Raw genomic sequence first — 18,011 nt, 5'->3', positions numbered from 1 at the left:
CTCTCTCTCTCTCTCTCTCTCTCTCTCTCTCTCTCTCTCTCTCTCTCTCTCTCTCTCTCTGTCTCTCTCTCTCTCTCTCTCTTTTGCTTTGGAGATTTTTTGCCACTTATATGGCTTCAGTAATTACTTCCTGTAGTTGATACTCAAATCTATCACTGAAGTTGTGATTCTGCTTCCTTTTGGTATAGTCTTATATTTCTAGCTGCCAGCATGAATCTCTACTTGTATGTCTCACTGGCTTTCAATTCAGTATGTCTCAAGCAGAACACTCAGTTTTCCCTCAAAAGTCTTATACTTTTAGCTTTCCTATTTCTATTGATGTCACACCAACTTAGAGACAGAGAGACAGACAGACAGATAGATAATTTATTATGAACTTAAAATGGACCAAGCACCATTCTGAGTGCTAGGGATATAGATAGAGGAAAACAAAACTAATTCTTACCCTCAAAGAGCTTATAGTCTAAAAGGATAAGATAACACTTAAAGGATAGGTATAATAAAGAGGGTATCCACATAGAGCCAAGGAGGTGAAGTCTGGAGAGTGAGAATGAAGTCAGTGTGGTTGGTGCCCTTCATTAATGAAAAAAGCTGGATTTGTTATCGAGAGACCTTGTGTCTGTTTCAATTCCAAAGTAGTTTGGAACTAGGTTATGGAGGATCTTTGTAATAGGCTATCATTTGTATTTTATGCCAAAGGCAAGAAAGGAGGCATTGAAGATATTTGAGCAGAGGAGTGACATCATCATACATGTTTATTGGGAAATTATTTCAACTATTTGGAAAATAGATTGGAGAGTAGGTGAAAATGGAAGCAGGAAAACTAATTAGAGGCAATGAGGTCTTGAACTGGGTGATTTCTTGTTAATATAAGTGAATAAATTTGGGTGGTACTATAGACATAGAATCAACAAGATTTGGCAATGACTGGATCTGAGGGGTAAGAGATAGGAAAGAGTCTAGGATGATTCTAAGGTTATGAGGCTGGGGGATAACAAAGAATGATAGAGCCTTCAACAGAAATAGAGCTATTTAGAGAAGATTTGAGGTTTGAGGAGAAAGATTTTCAGATCCTTTGGATCTGTTGAATTTTAAGGGATTTCTAGGTAGAGATCTCCAGGCAATTTCTGAAGTAGAAATAGAAGTCAGGAGAGAGATCAGGGTTTAGATTAGATGTCCATTTGGATAATTTGCTCCATAAGAGTGGGTGAGATCACCATGGGAGAGATTAGCCCAGGATAGGATCCTGAGATACTCAAGATTAGGGGCTTGAAAGTAGGCTATGGAGCGGTCAAACAGGAAAGAAGAAAGGCAAGAGAGCAGAGGCTGGGATGGCAAGAAGGGGAGGGAGGTGGGGTAGAAGGGAAGTCAGCAGAGGAAAACTTTACTGGATGAATAATCAATCGGTAGTGTCCAAAAGCCTCAGAAAAGTCAGGGAGGATAAGGATTGAGAAAAGGTCGTGGAATTTTGGAGTTCAGAGATCATTTCTTAACCTTTGGGAGTATAGTTTCAATAGAGTATTGTGGAGGAAGAGGCTTTACAAAATTTAAAGGTGTTTAGAAGGTGAGTTGCTGATGGTGATGGTGATGATGATGATGATGATGATGATAGACTATGAAGGAGTTGAAAGAATAAGGAAATATTTATTCATAATAAAATAAGAAGAAAAATACACAAATCAAGCCTGGAATGCAAATGTTCCTGGGGGTTCTTTCCCAGAACCTTTTATGGTATTTGTTAGACTGGAAAATTTAGATGATTGTTATTTAAAATAATATTTGGTGCCAAATGTTGCCTTTCTAATCATTCATGTTTATTGTTAGGGGAAAAAAAAAGGACTTTGGGGTATGCACACTGTTGTTCCATAGCCTCACTCTGACCTCAGATATGCAATGATCAGCTTTTTTGTCTTTTATTATTATTTTTTAATTTTATTTATTTAATTGATTTAAAATATTTTTCCATGGTTACATGATTCATGTTCTTTCCCTCCATTCCTCCTCCCCAACCACCTCCCCCTTGTAGCCAATGAGTAATTCCACTGGGTTTACATATGATCACCTTTTAAGGAAGGTCATTCAACAGTTCTCACGATGTTGACCAATGTTCTTTGTATCTTCACATGGTAAATCTTTCCATATTAACTTTCCTAATAATACATAAAAGCAAAAATGCCATGTTTTCTATAAAAAAGTGCTATAATCCAAAGAAAATGATTAAAAAAAGAATCTACTTTTAAAAGCTTAATACTAAAGCATAACACTTGATTTTTCCATTTCTAATCCTACCTCTAGAATAAGGGTTAGGGGACAATGTCCACTCAGAGAGAAAGGGAGAAACTGTGGTGAAGAGGAAAGAGCATCAGGCTCAGAGTTGATAGAGCAGGATTCTGGTCTGTTCTGTCACTTTTGTGATTTTGGACAAATCACTTGGATCTCCTGAGCCTCCATAGCCTCCTATTTTAAATGAGGTCTTTGGAATAGATGATCTCTAAGGTCTCTTTCAGTTCTAACAATCTATGATTCTATAATCCTGTGATTTTTCTGTAATTTTATTGGTGAAGGAAAATTTCTGGGAGGAAACAACTCCACCAAAATGAGTCTACAAATGGTCTGCAACTTTGTTGTTATTGTTTCTTTTCAGTCATGTCTAACTTTGTGACCCTAGTTGGGGTTTTCTTGGAAGAGCTACTAGAGTGGTGGTTTACCTTTTCCTTCACCAGTTCACTTTATAGATGAGGAATCTGAGGCAAACAGCATTAAATGACTTGCCCAGGGTCACATAGCTAGTTAATATCTGAACTTAGTCTTCCTGCTCCAGGCCTGGTGCTCTATCCACTGTGTCACTGAGCTGCCTTTAGGGCCTTAGAGTCTGCATTTTAGGACCTTAAAAAGTTATGATGGATTTCAAAGCAGTTGTCTTGGGAGCTGACTAGCTCAGGTTTGTATAGCTATTATGTGTCAGAAGCTGGTCTAGAACCCAGTCCTTTTCGCTTCTGCAGGCATCACCATACACTACACCATACTGCCTTCACTTCTATGAATATGTCAGGTAAAAAAAATTAGAGAAATAAAGTCAATCTTTCCCACCTAATGAGGAAGAGTAAAAAACTAAAGGCGTGGCATTTTCCAGATAAATAGAGCATTTGTTTTAATAGTCACTTGAAAAATTGATTTTTTTTTTTTAGAAAACCTAAATTTGGGTGCAATAAAGTCCCAGGAAAATGATGTGAGAGACAGCTTAGTGTATCCACGCACATGAGACCATCAGTCATTCATTCAGCATTTCTAAAATGTCTCCTGGCACTTTGCTGGTAGCTAATGATACAAAGAGAAAAATGAAACAGCCCCTGCCCTCAAGGAGCTTCTATTATACTAACTATAATTCAAAAGACATGGAGTTTATTCTTGGCTTTACTGCTCACAAGTTTTGTGACCTGGTAAATATCCCTTATGTTCCTGCTTCTCAGTTCCCTCCACCATAAAACAGAAATCATCCTACCTGCTTTCACAGCAGCTTTGCTTTGAGGATCAAAAGAGATCACGGAAATTAAAATGTCTTATGAAACCTTGTAAATATAGCGATAATATTCCATTCTATTTCTTCCACACATAGCTTAATAAATATTCTTTCCATCTGTCTATCAATCTGTCTGTCATCTAATTATATACTCCAGAAACAGAAAGCAAATAAATGCAAATTTGTACAAAGTAGTTCAATATAAGGTATATTGGTTGGAAGGGCCTTAGTGGTGGAGGAAATCGGGAAATATCTTGTAAAAGATAGTACTTGAGAGACTCCCCCATCCCTTCCAAATTATTCTTCTCTTAGCAGCAAAATGATTCTTCTCAAGTACACGTCTGACCATGTCACCACAGCCTCCAACTCAGTGCCTCCTACTCTGACTTACAGTTCTAGTATCAAACTGTAGTGTTCTGTGGCATTTAAATCTCTTCATCATTTGCCCCTTTGCTACATTTCTAGGCATCTTCTGCTTCACTCTCTTTTTGCCAACTAATCTGTCCTACTTCTTGGTCCTAGAATCTGACAGTCCATTTCCTACATTAATGCCTTTGCACTGTCTGTCTCCTGAGGCTCAATTGCTTCTATCTCTCTTAGTTTCCCTGGCTTCCTTCAAGATTCAGGTCAAAGTCTACCTTTTATCCAAGTCTTTTCTGGTGTCTCTCACTTCTAGCTGCCAAAGCCTTCCCTTTCAGATGATTTTCCTTTTACTCTGTATATATCTATAGGAACTAGTTCAAATCAATTCAGTTCAATAAACAATTATTAAGAACCCACTGCATGCTACTCTAGGGATATAAATAAGAAAAAGAAAGAGAGAAGACCACCCACAAAAGAAAGCTGGAAGTGGGAAAGAGGAAGAAGATAGTGGAGGTATCTTGTGAAGTAGGGATGAAACTATGCAGAGATGCAGATGCAAAGTGGAGTTTTCTGCAGATCCAGTTCCTGCCTTCCATAAAGGAAAGCTTTGGGAGGAATTAAGTGTTCCACCCTCCAGTCAGAGAGGGGGGCCGGCTGATGGAAGTGGAAAGGTGTTGGTCATGAAATTAGATGTAATTATTTTATTTTGAGAGAAGCATCCAGTCCTTGAAGTTGAAACCAGGCACCAAGGCAGATGGGGAGTGGAATGATTTAATGGTGACTTACCTGTTATCTCACCTATTAGAATAAAAGTTCCTTGAGGGGAAGGAATTTCTGTTTGTTTTTACTTTCTTTGTTTTGTAAGGTATGGGACAGCTGCTAGGTAACCCAGTGGTTGTAGTGCTGGACCTGGAGATTTTTCTTTCCAAATTCAAATCCTGCCTCAGACACTTACTAATTGTGTCATCTTGGACAAGCCTTTTAACTCTACCTCAGTTTCCTCATCTGTAAACTGAGGCTGAGAAGGAATTGGCAAACCACTCCAATATCTTTGCCAAGAAAACCCTGAGTGGGGTTTTCTAAAAATAACTGGATAATGACATGTTAACATTAGCCTAGTATTTGACATATAGGAAGCACTTTATAAATACTTTTTTTCTGACTGACTGATTTGGGAATGACCCGTTCAAGGTGACATATATTAGCTCTTGGGCTAGTCACTTAAAAAATCTCCCTGAACTTCAGTTTCCCTATCTATAAAAGGACATTGGCATTTTCATTCCTTACTTCACAGAGCTGTGGTGAACAAAGCAATTCGTAAATCTCACACTGCAATATAGTGTTTAATACAGCTATAAGAGTTCCTAAAGCTTAAGCTGGACAAAGACTTTGGGGACATCCAATATGTGTGTATCAGCAACATTATAGAATTTTTAAAAAGCACCTAATTCATGGCTTTAAATATTAAATCTATTACTTTCCACCTAGGTAACCTCAGGCAGGTCACTTAACTTTTCTAAATCTCAGTTTTCTGATCAGTGTACCGGGGACAGTGTACTCACTGGTCACTTAAATGTCTGTATATTCAAAATAATATGTAATCTTATGACTGTAGAAGAGTGACAATGGTAGAATTTTTGTTTTTAAACTATGATTAACATAGACATGTATGAAATGGTCAGATAATTTTCTTTTTTTTTAAAATATGATGGCACATTTAGAGATTTTTATTTATTCATTTATTCATTCACTTATCCATCTATCTATTTATTTATTTGGCTATTTATTCATTCATTTGCTCATTTATCTATTTATTTGTTTGTTTGTTTGTTTGTTTGTTTGTTTATTTTAAACCCTTACCTTCCATTTTGGAGTCAATACTGTATATTGGCTCCAAGGCAGAAGAGTGCTAAAGGCTAGGCAATGGGGGTCAAGTGACTTGCCCAGGGTCACATAGCTGGGAAGTATCTGAGGTCAGATTTGAACCTAGGACCTCCCGTCTCTAGGCCTGTCTCTCAATCCACTGAGCTACACAGCTGCCCCCTGGTCAGATAATTTTCTAATCAAATAGGAATTTTTTTTTTACCAAATAATGTTAACCTTTCTCTGGTATGCTTGAATTCTTCAATATGATAGTCAGCACAGGATCAGCTCATCTCTTTTAGTAGATAATTAACCATTAAGCTGAGCACTGTAATGCTTTCTGAGAAAATATGTAATTTCACTATTATTCCTTCTGTTTTCTGACTCAGAGTTGGAAAGATTTCTCCTCTCTTTTGCTCTGGGTGCCCAAATACAGAACCACATGGGGCTTGCTCCAAAGAAAGATAAAACCCCTATAATTTAACAGCTTAAATATCCCTTATTTGCATGCCCTCTGTGACAGGAATTGCCATAAAATATATAATTAATAATATCTCATAAAATTGCTCTGATTCTTTCAGCACGTCACACGAAAGCAGTGGGGCTGTATCAACCAGCCAAAGATATTTATTAAAATGGAGTGTTCCTCTTGGACATGTAGAAGTCATAGAATACAGCAGTGGTCAAGGCCAAGGAGAAAATAGCAGATACCCTCAAGCTCATTCCACTGAAAGTATTATCGTGGTCGCCAATGTAAAGCCACGTAAGTGACAGTCTTACTAAAAAGCTTATGGTACTTTTCTGACCCCTGACATGATTAAATCCTCTATTCCTTACCACTATACTCTTTACCTCCTTTTATTGATTATAGATGAAGTTCTAACAATGTGTGTTTGCAAAATATTATCTTTAACATGTAAATATATGTAATCTAGCAAACATGAGCAAAAAATAGTCATATTAATTAGTCCTTCCCATTTTGCCAGCTAGTTTCCTGTGTTTTTGCTTCTCTGTGATTGTAAGTTAAGTACTCCGATCCTTTTGGAAGCTGCCTAACTCTCCCTTATATGTCTGCTAATTGATATTGCTGATCTATTTAATGGTGTGGGCAGGTATGATCTTTTTTTTCCCCACTTGCTGAATCTTGGGATATTCATTTAGCTTGACCTTTGATAGTTTGATAAATTTGTGATCTCATCAGTGTGGGATACTCTCTCCAGAAGTGAAGATAGCAACCTAACCACAGCTTTTCATCCTAAGGAACTCTTGCCTTTTTCTTCCTGTAAATCAGCCACAAAGGCATAAATTCAGTGTGTTGGAGGGCATCTCAAGATCTTTTGACATCATATGGATATTAATAAAGTATGCAATCTGTCCATTGGTAATCCTTTATTCTAACTAAACAAGCTTCTTTTCTCATTTTATGTCCATTTTATGGCCTCTTCTCTGCTATTTCTGCTTAATTGATAATATGCTGTAGCCTATTTGTACCCACTGTGAGTCTCTTTATTGTCATTTGGTCACTCTCAATTTTAATTGTTTAGTGATTATGATAGTCTATCACTTATAACAACATATAAAGGAAAAATAGTGGAGCTGAAACTGTCGGCCTTTGTTTCAGAGAGAAATAATAAAAACTAAAGAAATTAGAAAGATTTAAAAATATACTGTTTGTCTTTACGTTGTCTAGATTTCCCTCTGCCTGTCTCTCTTTCATTCTAGAAGGCTATCCTTTAAAAATTTTTTTTAAAATACTTTCTTAAAGAGAAAAAAAATCTATCAACACATCAAAAATTTGGTGATTATTCAATGTTACCCTTCTTTCCTCCCCTACCCATCCTTATTGACTCTGCAAAAGAAAAGGGAGAAAATGTCATTTCATGCTTCTTCTTTGAGACCAGTCTTCTTCCTTATAATTTCACAACATTCATTCTTCTTTTAAAACCGTTACCTTCTGTCTTGGAGTCAAGACTGTATTTTGGCTCCAAGGCAGAAGAGTGGTAAGGGTAGGCAATGGGGGTCAAGTGACTTGCCCAGGGACACACAGTTGGGAAGTGCCTGAGGTCAGATTTGAACCTAGGACCTCCCGTCTCTATGCCTGGCTCTCAATCAACTGAGCTACCCAGTTGCCCCCCACAACATTCATTCTTTTTTTTTTTTAATTTTTTAAACCCTAATATCTTTTTTTTATATATATCCTTCTATATTAATTTTTTTTTATTTGTTATAGGGCTAGGCAATGAGGGTTAAGTGACTTGCCCAGGGTCACACAGCTGGGAAGTGTCTGAGGCTGGATTTGAACCCAGGACCTCCTGTCTCTAGGCCTGGCTCTCAATCCACTGAGCCATCCAGCTGCCCCCCCAACATTCATCCTTGATTGTTTTGTGGTGATGGGTTTTTGTACATTGTTATAACCATTGCATATATTGTTATCCTGGCTCTGTTTATGATGTTTTGGGCTGGTTCACATTGATGCTTTTCTGTATATATCAGCAATTTAAAATTAAGAATGCTAATTCTTTTGTAGTTTGACTGATACAGCACTAATTCTAGAAATTAATTTAGGTATTCTGTTTTTTTAATACATTTTTAGAGATATTATTTTTCTTCTGACTTCTACTTAGTTATAGCCCCAAAAGTTTTAGATGTTATTTCATTATCATTCTTTCAGATAGCTGTTTCTATGTTTCATTCTTTGATCTACTGTGGGATCCATATTGCTGAGAGGGGTTCAAGCTGCATCAAAGAATTCCATAGTGCCCCCCAGAACTCTTAAGAGAGGGGGCAGTTAAAGGCAGTTGGAATTCTGGTATAAAGCCAGGTCACCCTGCTTGCAAGGTTCCTGGTTCTTGACTCTTTGCTCTTGTATCTGAGCAGAGGCATACATACTCTGTATAGCTGCTGAAGCCTTTCAGTCTCATTCAGCCAAAGCTGTTTCACTTTTGTTAGACTTCAAGCAATACCACAGTCTACCTTAGTTTAGCTATCTAGGTTTAGAAAGAAGAATATTTAGAGGCTTAGATAGGATATGAGCCATTCAAGATACATTTCCCCCTTTGGAGGGAGGAGCTGCTTATTTGACATAGCTGTTTTAAGTAGTTTCTCCTTACCTATCTATCCTAAGGCATTTCCCCCTTTCCCATTCCCAGATATCATTAAACCCTTATCATCTAGAAACTGTGTCTGGATACAGATAATTTGGGGAAATACATCCTCCATGAGCCAAGTTCCTCTTACTAGTGGTTCTGAAGTTGATCCTAACCTCTGAGCCAGTGAGCTGCTTCTAAGACATCAAACCTCACCTATTCTATCCTGTGGGGAAATAATACAGAGAAAGATATTATCATAAGGAGTTTGTTTAGCCTTTCCCCACTTACCATCTTGGCCCAGAAGTTACCAAGCTATATTATCCACCATTACCAAGCTGTTAACTGACTTCCAACTGCTTAGAGGGAGGGGGGAAGTGAAAGAGTTCTCCGCAAGCTCCTGCCCCTCCCTTTCAGTCAAGCCTGCCTGTGTTTCTCCAAAGACCAGGGATTAGGGAGATTTCGTTACCACTGACCTCTGTCATCTTACAGTTTCCCTAATCCTACACTACTCATTATTCAGGATGTTAATATTAAATATGTATTTAGTTCTTTATTGTTTGATTATTTTTCTTTGGTTAATCACTTTGCTTCCACATTATGGTCTGTAAGGAATGTCTATCTTTCAAAGTTTTATTTAAAATTTCTGTTTCCGTGTGTGTGTATGTGCATGTGTGTATGTGTGTGTTTAGTGTCAAGATATAGGTGTATTCTTTAATGTTTTATTGTTAAGGTCATTGAGGGACTCAGTAGATTCAATGTTTTTGCTTGGAGGAGGAGTAAAGCAAAAAGCCTCAAATCGTAGAGGAGCTTTAAGCCTTCCTTTAGTATCAACAGGAAATCAAATGATATAACTAAACTTCCTTTGGAATTCCCTTAACCAATCACATTATGGTTCCTCAGGAATACTAGCCTCCTGGTATCAATTGATGGTTAACTGATTATAACTATATCAGTGTTATTAGATTATTAATGATGATCAGTAACACATCTGACTACTAATATTGATGATGGGAATTAATCTCAGCCTCAGAGAGTAAAGCTGGATCCCACTCTATCCCTTCAAATTACCTAAAACTCTTTTGAAGCTGTCTTGTTGCCAAGTCAACCAACAAAGGTCAGTAACTGGTTTTGAGTTTTATAAATAAAGATTTTACTTGAAGTAATCAAACAACAAGGGAAACTGAGAGAAGGGAAGAGAGTTTTAGGAATCCCTAAATGAAGTCTAAACTTAACTCAAAGTATATAATCTAACAGCTTCAGAATATTGAAAGCTGAGCTAGCCAGCCAGGCCCACTGGCCTTATTTGGCCTGCTTTGGGGGACACTGCCTGCCTATAGACAGATTATATTGAAGTTTGATTGAAGATATTTAGATGGATGAATCTTCTGTAATAATTTGATGGATGCTGATAATTGTCCCTAAAGTTCAGTAGTGATTCTGTAACTTTCAGGTATGCTGGTTGATTCTTGACTTGATTAATAAATTGAGGAGAGAAAGGTTTGTCTCCACCACCCTGGATCCCATGGCTCCAGAATGAGTCAATGGGTTCAGTTTCTCTCTCCCTTATATAGGGCACAGCCCAACTGATGATTGGTCTCATGCCCTGGCATGGCATCAGGAATCTCCTAAGATTCCAAGTGTCCAACTGGAAACCCTGCCCAAAGACATGGCTTCTTGCATATCCTTGCAAAACTTAACTTACACTATTTAGAAAACCTCAAGTCTTTCAAATTTAACTTTTTCCTAGCAGTCTATTCACTTCTACACTTTACTTTCTGTGTCTATTTCTGTTCGCTATGTCCAGTTTTAAAAAGGAAGTCTTCTACCATTCATTCAAGAAACATTTATTAAATACTGTTTCTAAGACACAGCTAAGCACTAGGGATATAAAAGCAAAAGTAAAACAATATCCTCTTAAGAAACTTATGCACTGATGATGGAGAAAACATATACTTATAAAAGCATATAAGAAGATATTCAAAATTAATCCCTTTATGAATTTTGTTGCTATGCCTGGGGCATTAGGCAATTATATTGTTTTCCATCCTCTCTTCATTTCCAGCTTATTTTATTCTCCAGATTGCTCTATCTTCTTAGCAGTCTTATCCCTATGTGGGTACCCTTTTCTCTATAATGTCCCCTCATTTTCCAGATTCCCATTATGCTTTGCCTTCTCCTATTAGAATGAAAGCTCCTTGAGGAGCTTGTTTTATTGTTTTTTTTTTCTATTTCTATTCCCAGCATTTAGCACAATGGCTAACACATAGTAAATGTTTAATAAATGATCTATCTGTATTTTACCTACCTACCCTATTTATATCTCTGCAACATGTGATTTTTTTCCTTTGATAGAATGACTCTGTCATACTTTTATGATATCATCTGACGGTATATTTTGTTCTGGTGACTTTCATTCTCTATGCCTTCATTTTTAGATATATTTCTTGTATGCTGTACATAGTTAAGTTTTGTTTTTTTATTCCCTGTGCCACTCTCATATTGCTGACTTGTTTAATTCATTCGTTTTTAATGAGCAAATTAAGTATGATTGCTTCTTATTATATTTAAGATTATTGTTAGGATTCTGTTTTCCCCAATTTATTTATTTTATATAGATTTTGATTAAATTAACTTTAAAAACTACTTTGTCTCTTTTTAGTTTTGCTTACAAAACCTTGATGCTGATATGTTTCCACAGCACCCCTCTGCTACCATTCTTATTTACATAACCCTATCTATTCAGAATTGCTTCTAATAAGAACCACCTTAGGTGGACTCTGAAACATCTGCCTGTGAGGTGTCCTATACTGGTTACCTACAGAAACAGTGAAATGGGGAATAAAAAAGTGTATGTGTAAGTGCTTAAAGTATATATTTTTAATTTTTTAAACACTTAACCAAGATGGAAGTCTTGGAATCAATACTGTGTATTGGTTCCAAAGCAGAAGAGTGGTAAGGGCTAGGCGATGGGGGTTAAGTGATTTGCCCAGAGTTACACAGCTAGGAAGTGTCTGAGACCAGATTTGAACCCAGGACCTCCTTTCTCTGGGTCCGAGTCTTACCACCTTGCTGCCCTCTAAGTATTTTTTAGTAATCAATGTTATTTCATGAGATTTTTGCCTTAAATGGTAGTTCTTCCATCTTACGTTGTGAACGCACCTTGAATTACTATATATTTCATATATATTTCCTTTGGGTTTGGGGGTATATTAGGTTAGGCAAAAGAAAATTGATGGTTATCTTGCTAATTCCTTTTATGATATCTATCTGATATCCTTAGAGGACTTAATGGATGTACCCACATTAATGAGATCATAGATCCATCAAAATAATAACAGTACTGAATAAAAACCTGTTCTTTCCTTTATTCTTGCTTTTATCCCTTTGTTCCTAAATCAGGACCTTACCACCCTCCCTGGATGGAAGATAACTGTGTAAAATCTTTGCATTCATAGTATGCTCCATTTCTTCCATTCTGCTTTTTGGATATTTTACTTACTACTTTTTATTAAAAAACAAAACAAAAAAGTGCCAACATTTTAAAAATAAAAAGTATGTATTCCTATAACCATTATTCTTTTCCTTACTGAAAAATCTAAATTGATTTAGATTCAAGGAAGCAGCATCATTCATGTCAGATCTGGATTGTAGTGTAGTGATGCAATGTAATTACTGCTATGTAGTAATATACAATGTAGTGTTGAGTTCTGCATTCCTTAATGGCTATATTACAAAATATTTAACATTGATAATTTATATACTGTAAATCTTGTGAGGTAATGTGTGGGGAGAGAGAACTTGTCTTGCAGTCTGTAAGAACCCTGACTCTCTGTAAGAAGCATTTAAATCTCTCAGTGCCATAGACAATTCTATAAAACTATAAATTAGAAATGAATTGCTGATCTGTATCTGTGGAAGGAGTTTCTACTCCCAAAAGCTTCCCATACAGATAAAATTACAAGCATTTTAAAACATAGTCACTTAATCCTTCCATCTTTTTATTTTATTTTTTAATATCATACTAGATCTGTGATCCCCCTAGTGGGTGAGGAAATTCACTAACTCACTTTACTAATGTAGATTAACACCAGCTCTCCAATTTATAATCTTAGTGAACTGTCAGAAACAGCTGATAATTTAACCTGGTTTGCTCAAAGCCAGTATGTACTAAAGTTAGTTGTTGAATTCCTGATTGTTAGGTTGGCTTTATACCCAAAACACTACATTGTCTCTCTTCTTTTCATTTATATACTCCCTATAAAAAATAATTTACAAAGCCAAACAATCCACTTTTTAACTAGAATAGATGTTTTCATTTGAGTTGTTATTCTAAGAAAGAATTACCTAATCACAGCAAAATGTGAACTTGCCTAACTGTCATGTATGAGAGATAGAGACTGATACATTTTTAGCTGGAATTCTACTTAGGGAGAAGACTCATGTCTTGAATGCTTTTGTGGAAAGTTTTAAACATTTAGATTCTTTGGAAATTGGAAATTTAGGTTGTAAATCTTGTTGGATGACTTAGTATAGTGAATTTTAAAAAGGATATCTTTATATAATAACTCAAGTTCTCTACTTATTCTCAAGAAATAGAAGAGAATTTATTGGTTGCCAAAGTCTGTAATATAGATGAAACATAGAAAGACCTTAGGTTTATATTAAGTAATTAGTCAACGAAATAAAGATTAAAATAACCAATATTCTGAGAACAACTCATGTATTATATAATTATCCCCTCATTCAGTATTATTTGACTGGCAATGAATTTATGACTTTATTTTGAGATTTGCTTATACTAAGTAAAATATATGTCCATGTGTACTGAGTATGTAATGATTATAGAAAAGATATGAGTCTGCTGGAGGTGGCCTTTTTCTTTTCTGCCTTATTTCTTTTATTGTTTCACTATCTTTTCTCTCACTGACACTTTTCCAGATTTTTTTTGCTATTAATGATGACTTTTTCTAATTGCCTTTGATCCATTGAAAAGATCATTAAACCCAAGAAGGCCTGGGTTCAAGCCTTGCCTCTTGAAATATACTGAATGTATGCTCCTAATCTAGTCAATTTATCTCTCAGTTCTGTAAAATGTAAATTAATATCAATAACTCCAGGTTCTTCTTTTTCCATAGAGTTTTATTAGTAGTAGATTGAAGTAGAAAAAATAAAAAGGATAGAAGTATAAAGCCTAATTTTCTAACCTAACTGACCATGTGTGTGGATTCTCTCCCCTGGCTCCCAGCCAGCCTCCTCAATCACATTCCCGGAAGAAGAGAGGGTAGTGCCACACCAAAATTTTATCCTCTGTCCATTCATGTAGCATTCAATCAGTGTAAATATGCAAATGGGATGCTGGGTAAGATACCCTTTTGGGAGAGAATTCTATCTACACAACCTCCCTGTGATTCTTTGGGTAGCTAGCATGTTGATATCTCCTAGATTTACATGCTTACTCTCCCCAGTGAATCATTTCACACAAACAGTTTATATCTCTAAAGATCTCTAAGAAGATCTTTTATAGGAGGTGCAATCAGTATTACACTTTCTAAGAGAAAATTACAATAATTGGGGGATAAGAGGGAAATAAAAGAGAGAGTGAAATTAATGGTTGGTAGGCACACTGACAAAAAGTCAATTAGAGGACAATCCCCTTTGGCATAAGCTTACATTTAGAGTAAATGTGTTCATCCACACTCGGTTCAATTCACTATATACCAAAGTTCACTCTGGATCTTTTGATGCAGTGTGTGGTTTCTGTAGGCATCTTTATGGTGCCCTCTCCAAACAGTTCAGTCTCTTGATTCAAGGAATAAGCAACTTTCTTTTCCTGAAATTACTCTCAAGACAAAAAAAAATTAAATCTTGGATTTAACAAAAATTATACAATCCGCCCTGAGGAGGGTGTTTACCAACACCCAGAACAACTCAGAATACGTGGTTGAATTATGGAGTATATAAATCAATTGTCAAAAGAAAATCCAAAAATATTTTAAAAAACCAAATAAAAGAGAAAAAATTAAATTTTGGGGGATCAAAATAAGATTGTATATAAAATTCTGAGTAAGCAAGAATAAGCCCATAACAGGTCCTTGAATCAGGGCCAAGTTAAAGTGATTTATGTCTCTGCAACATGGAAAATGGCAGGGTGGAATTCCTGCAAGATACAGGGTCATGTCTCACCCAGAATTCCAGGGGATCTCCCCGCCCCAGAAAGGTCTAGATCAGCTGAACAAGCAAACCACTGAGCAGAACCAAGATGGTTCTTGCCCCAGATGGCCACCAAAGCAATGCCCAAACCGGGACCAGCAAGCAGCATAACCTGCTCACTTCAACCCCCAGGAATCAACTGTTTAACTCCTTTCAAACTGTTCCCTCACCCAGAGTTCTCCAGGGGAGGTTCCCTGGAATTCTGAGTGAGGCTTGACCTTGTATCTTGCAGGAATTCCACTCTGCCATTTTCCATTTTGCAGTCCCACAAGACTGCAGGACAATTGCAGCAATTATGTGCTTACCCATTCAGCAGCCAGGATTAACAGAAAATTGTCATATTATGAAAGAGAGAAAAGGGACTAGATTTGGAAGTAAAAGGGAAGTATCGTTCCCTGGTCTGACTTTACTTTCACTCTCAGGAAGAGGGGAAACAAAATAGAGGCCAAACTGATGTACTTGTCTGGATCTGGCATGGGGAAATCCTGTGTCTGAAGTCAAACAGCTGCTTCCTTGAACCCCAAAACAAGTCCTCTGTCTTGGTGTAGATTCTCATCAATCCCACCAGGATTGGTTGGGCTCCTTGACCTTGCGCTTCTTGGCACTATTGATCCCTTCTTTCTTTTTTTAAAGTTTAATTAATTTAGAATATTTTTCCATAGTTACATGAATCATGGTCTTTCCTTCCCCTCCTCTTACACCCTCCCATAGCCAATGAGTAATTCCACTGGGTTTTACATGTGTTGTTGATCAAGACCTATTTCCATATTATTAATATTTGCACTAGGGTGATAACCATGTGATCAAACAGTTGTTTTTCTTGTGTGTTTGTACTCCCACAGTTCTTCCTCTGAATGTAGATAATGTTCTTTCTCATAAGTCCCTCAGAATTGTCCTGGTTCTTTGCATTGCTGCTAGTAGAGAAGATCATTACATTTGATTGTATCACAGTGTATCAGTCTCTGTGTAAAATATTCTCCTGGTTCTGCTCCTTTCACTCTGCATCAATTCCTGAGGTCATTCCAGTTCCCATGGAATTCCTCCAGTTAATTATTCCTTTTAGCACAGTAGTATTCCATCACCAACAGATACCACAATTTGTTCAGCCATTCCCCAATTGAAGGGCATCCCTTCATTTTCCAATTTTATTTTTGCTAGCACAGAGAGCATGGCTATAAATATTTTTGTACAAATCTTTTTCCTTATAATCTCTTTGGGGCATAAATCCAGCAGTGGTATGGCTGGATCAAAGGGTAAGCAGTATTTTAACGCCTTTTGGGCATAGTTCCAAATTGCCTTCCAGAGTGGTTGGTGATCCCTTCTTTCTGAAATCAGACACAATTATTACTCAAAGTCTCATAATATTTAATAATCAAAGGCAGGTTTCCATGGTCTAAAGCTTTTGGTTATGCATTGATATTAGGGCTAATAGATATTTTAAGCTTATTTTAGTGAAAAATAAAAAAAAAAAACAAATACTGATTACATGTACTTCAAGTACAAAAAATAAGAGAAGAAAGAAAATTTAAATATCCTATTGCACATAAGAGGAAAAACAATAATAATTTTTAAAATTAAAAATTCATAGTACATATTCCATGACAATGTGCCAGCCAAAATTGTGTCCAACTTGTGTATGGACAACTTGACTTATATCTCCAGTCCAGTCATAGGAGGAGTAAGAATAAAAACAATGTAATAGAACATATAGCTAATAGCCAAAACACAGTAATGGAAAGTGACATAGTGTAATGGAATATTTAGATCAGATTAATATGTGAACTAAAAAACAAAGTTAAATCTTAAAACAATCAATCAGCAAATACAATAAGCGTGACAGGATACGGTCACCTAGTGTCTATAGAAGGTGCCCTTTTTACAATTGTCTAGGTAGCTCTCTTTTTACAAGTTACAAGAAGGTAACCTGTATTGAAAGGGGCAATTGAATCACAGGTCCAATCATTATTGCTTTCTATATGATGAGACAGTAACAAGACCAGACTTAAAATTTCACTGATATAGGAAGCTTCCTGTGAAGAAACAATCTGCCAGTGCCAGTTTGCTGATATTCTGCAATAAAGAATCATTATAGTACACTGAGACATATTTGCTCAGGAGAACACAGCCACTGTATGTCAGAGGCAGGACTTGAACCCAGGTCTTCCTGACTGAGGTCAGATTTGTGTGCACATAAATATTCAAGACTGAATAACAAAAATACAAATCCTTCTTAATGCCATCAGGTAGAGAGATTCAATCTCTAAAAGAAATAGAGGTTTTTCTGTTCAATTGTACATTGAGAAGAAATGTAACTTGGAACTGATGGTACATTATAATTTCCATAGCACTTTCCTCATACTTGTAGCTCTTGTATAAAAAGCTCTCTCAACACAAAGTGAAAGGGTCTGGGTCCACTTTGAGTAATTGCTTACCATCTGATTTTAGCTTCCATCTAGAATATCTAGGGAGAAGACTCCCTACTATCTCCCAGGGTTCTCAGTGCTGTTCTGCTCCTATTATTACAAGGACAATGTCCATAAAATGAAAGGTGGAACTTTTCTTGAGCAGGAAAGTTTTACTGAATGTTGAAGGTGAAATCAAACTCACCAGAGAACTATTGGAAAATAATGACTTCCTTCCCTGAGAGTAAGCCATTCCCAAAACACGACAGAGTGTCTCAGTCACTTACTGTCTCATTGAGTCAGGGATTCCAAGCAGGTAGTCAGCCTCTCCTGCAGTTGCCCAGCAGCTCCTTCAGGATTAAGGATCATCATCTGTCATAGGCTCTCCTACATTTAGCCTCCAGTGGCAGTATCAAGCGATGCCACCAGGTATGGCCAAATCTTCTATTCAGTCATATCTTCTGTCGCTGGGTGCAGTCTTTACTGCCACTGAGGGGAAAGGCTCAAGTTTCCCCCATCTGCCAGGAGATAACTTGTTCTTCTTGCATCAATAATTAGCAATAC

At 36.8% G+C, this 18,011-nt stretch overlaps 1 protein-coding gene across 1 annotated transcript in view; it reads left to right on the top strand.

Annotated features, from left to right (window-relative positions):
- Positions 1-18,011, top strand: part of ARHGEF10 (Rho guanine nucleotide exchange factor 10) — a 249,896-nt gene that overhangs the window by 148,966 nt on the left and 82,919 nt on the right. Inside the window, exon 19 of the mRNA XM_044663602.1 lies at positions 6,328-6,509. Coding sequence (XP_044519537.1) covers positions 6,328-6,509 — 182 coding nt within the window. The remainder of the gene's footprint in view (positions 1-6,327; positions 6,510-18,011) is intronic.

This window comes from Gracilinanus agilis, chromosome 2, assembly GCF_016433145.1.
Source record: "Gracilinanus agilis isolate LMUSP501 chromosome 2, AgileGrace, whole genome shotgun sequence".
Taxonomy (NCBI): Eukaryota; Metazoa; Chordata; class Mammalia; order Didelphimorphia; family Didelphidae; genus Gracilinanus; species Gracilinanus agilis.
Note: the sequence above shows the minus strand (reverse complement) of the source record. Positions and strands in the feature narration are given on the sequence as shown.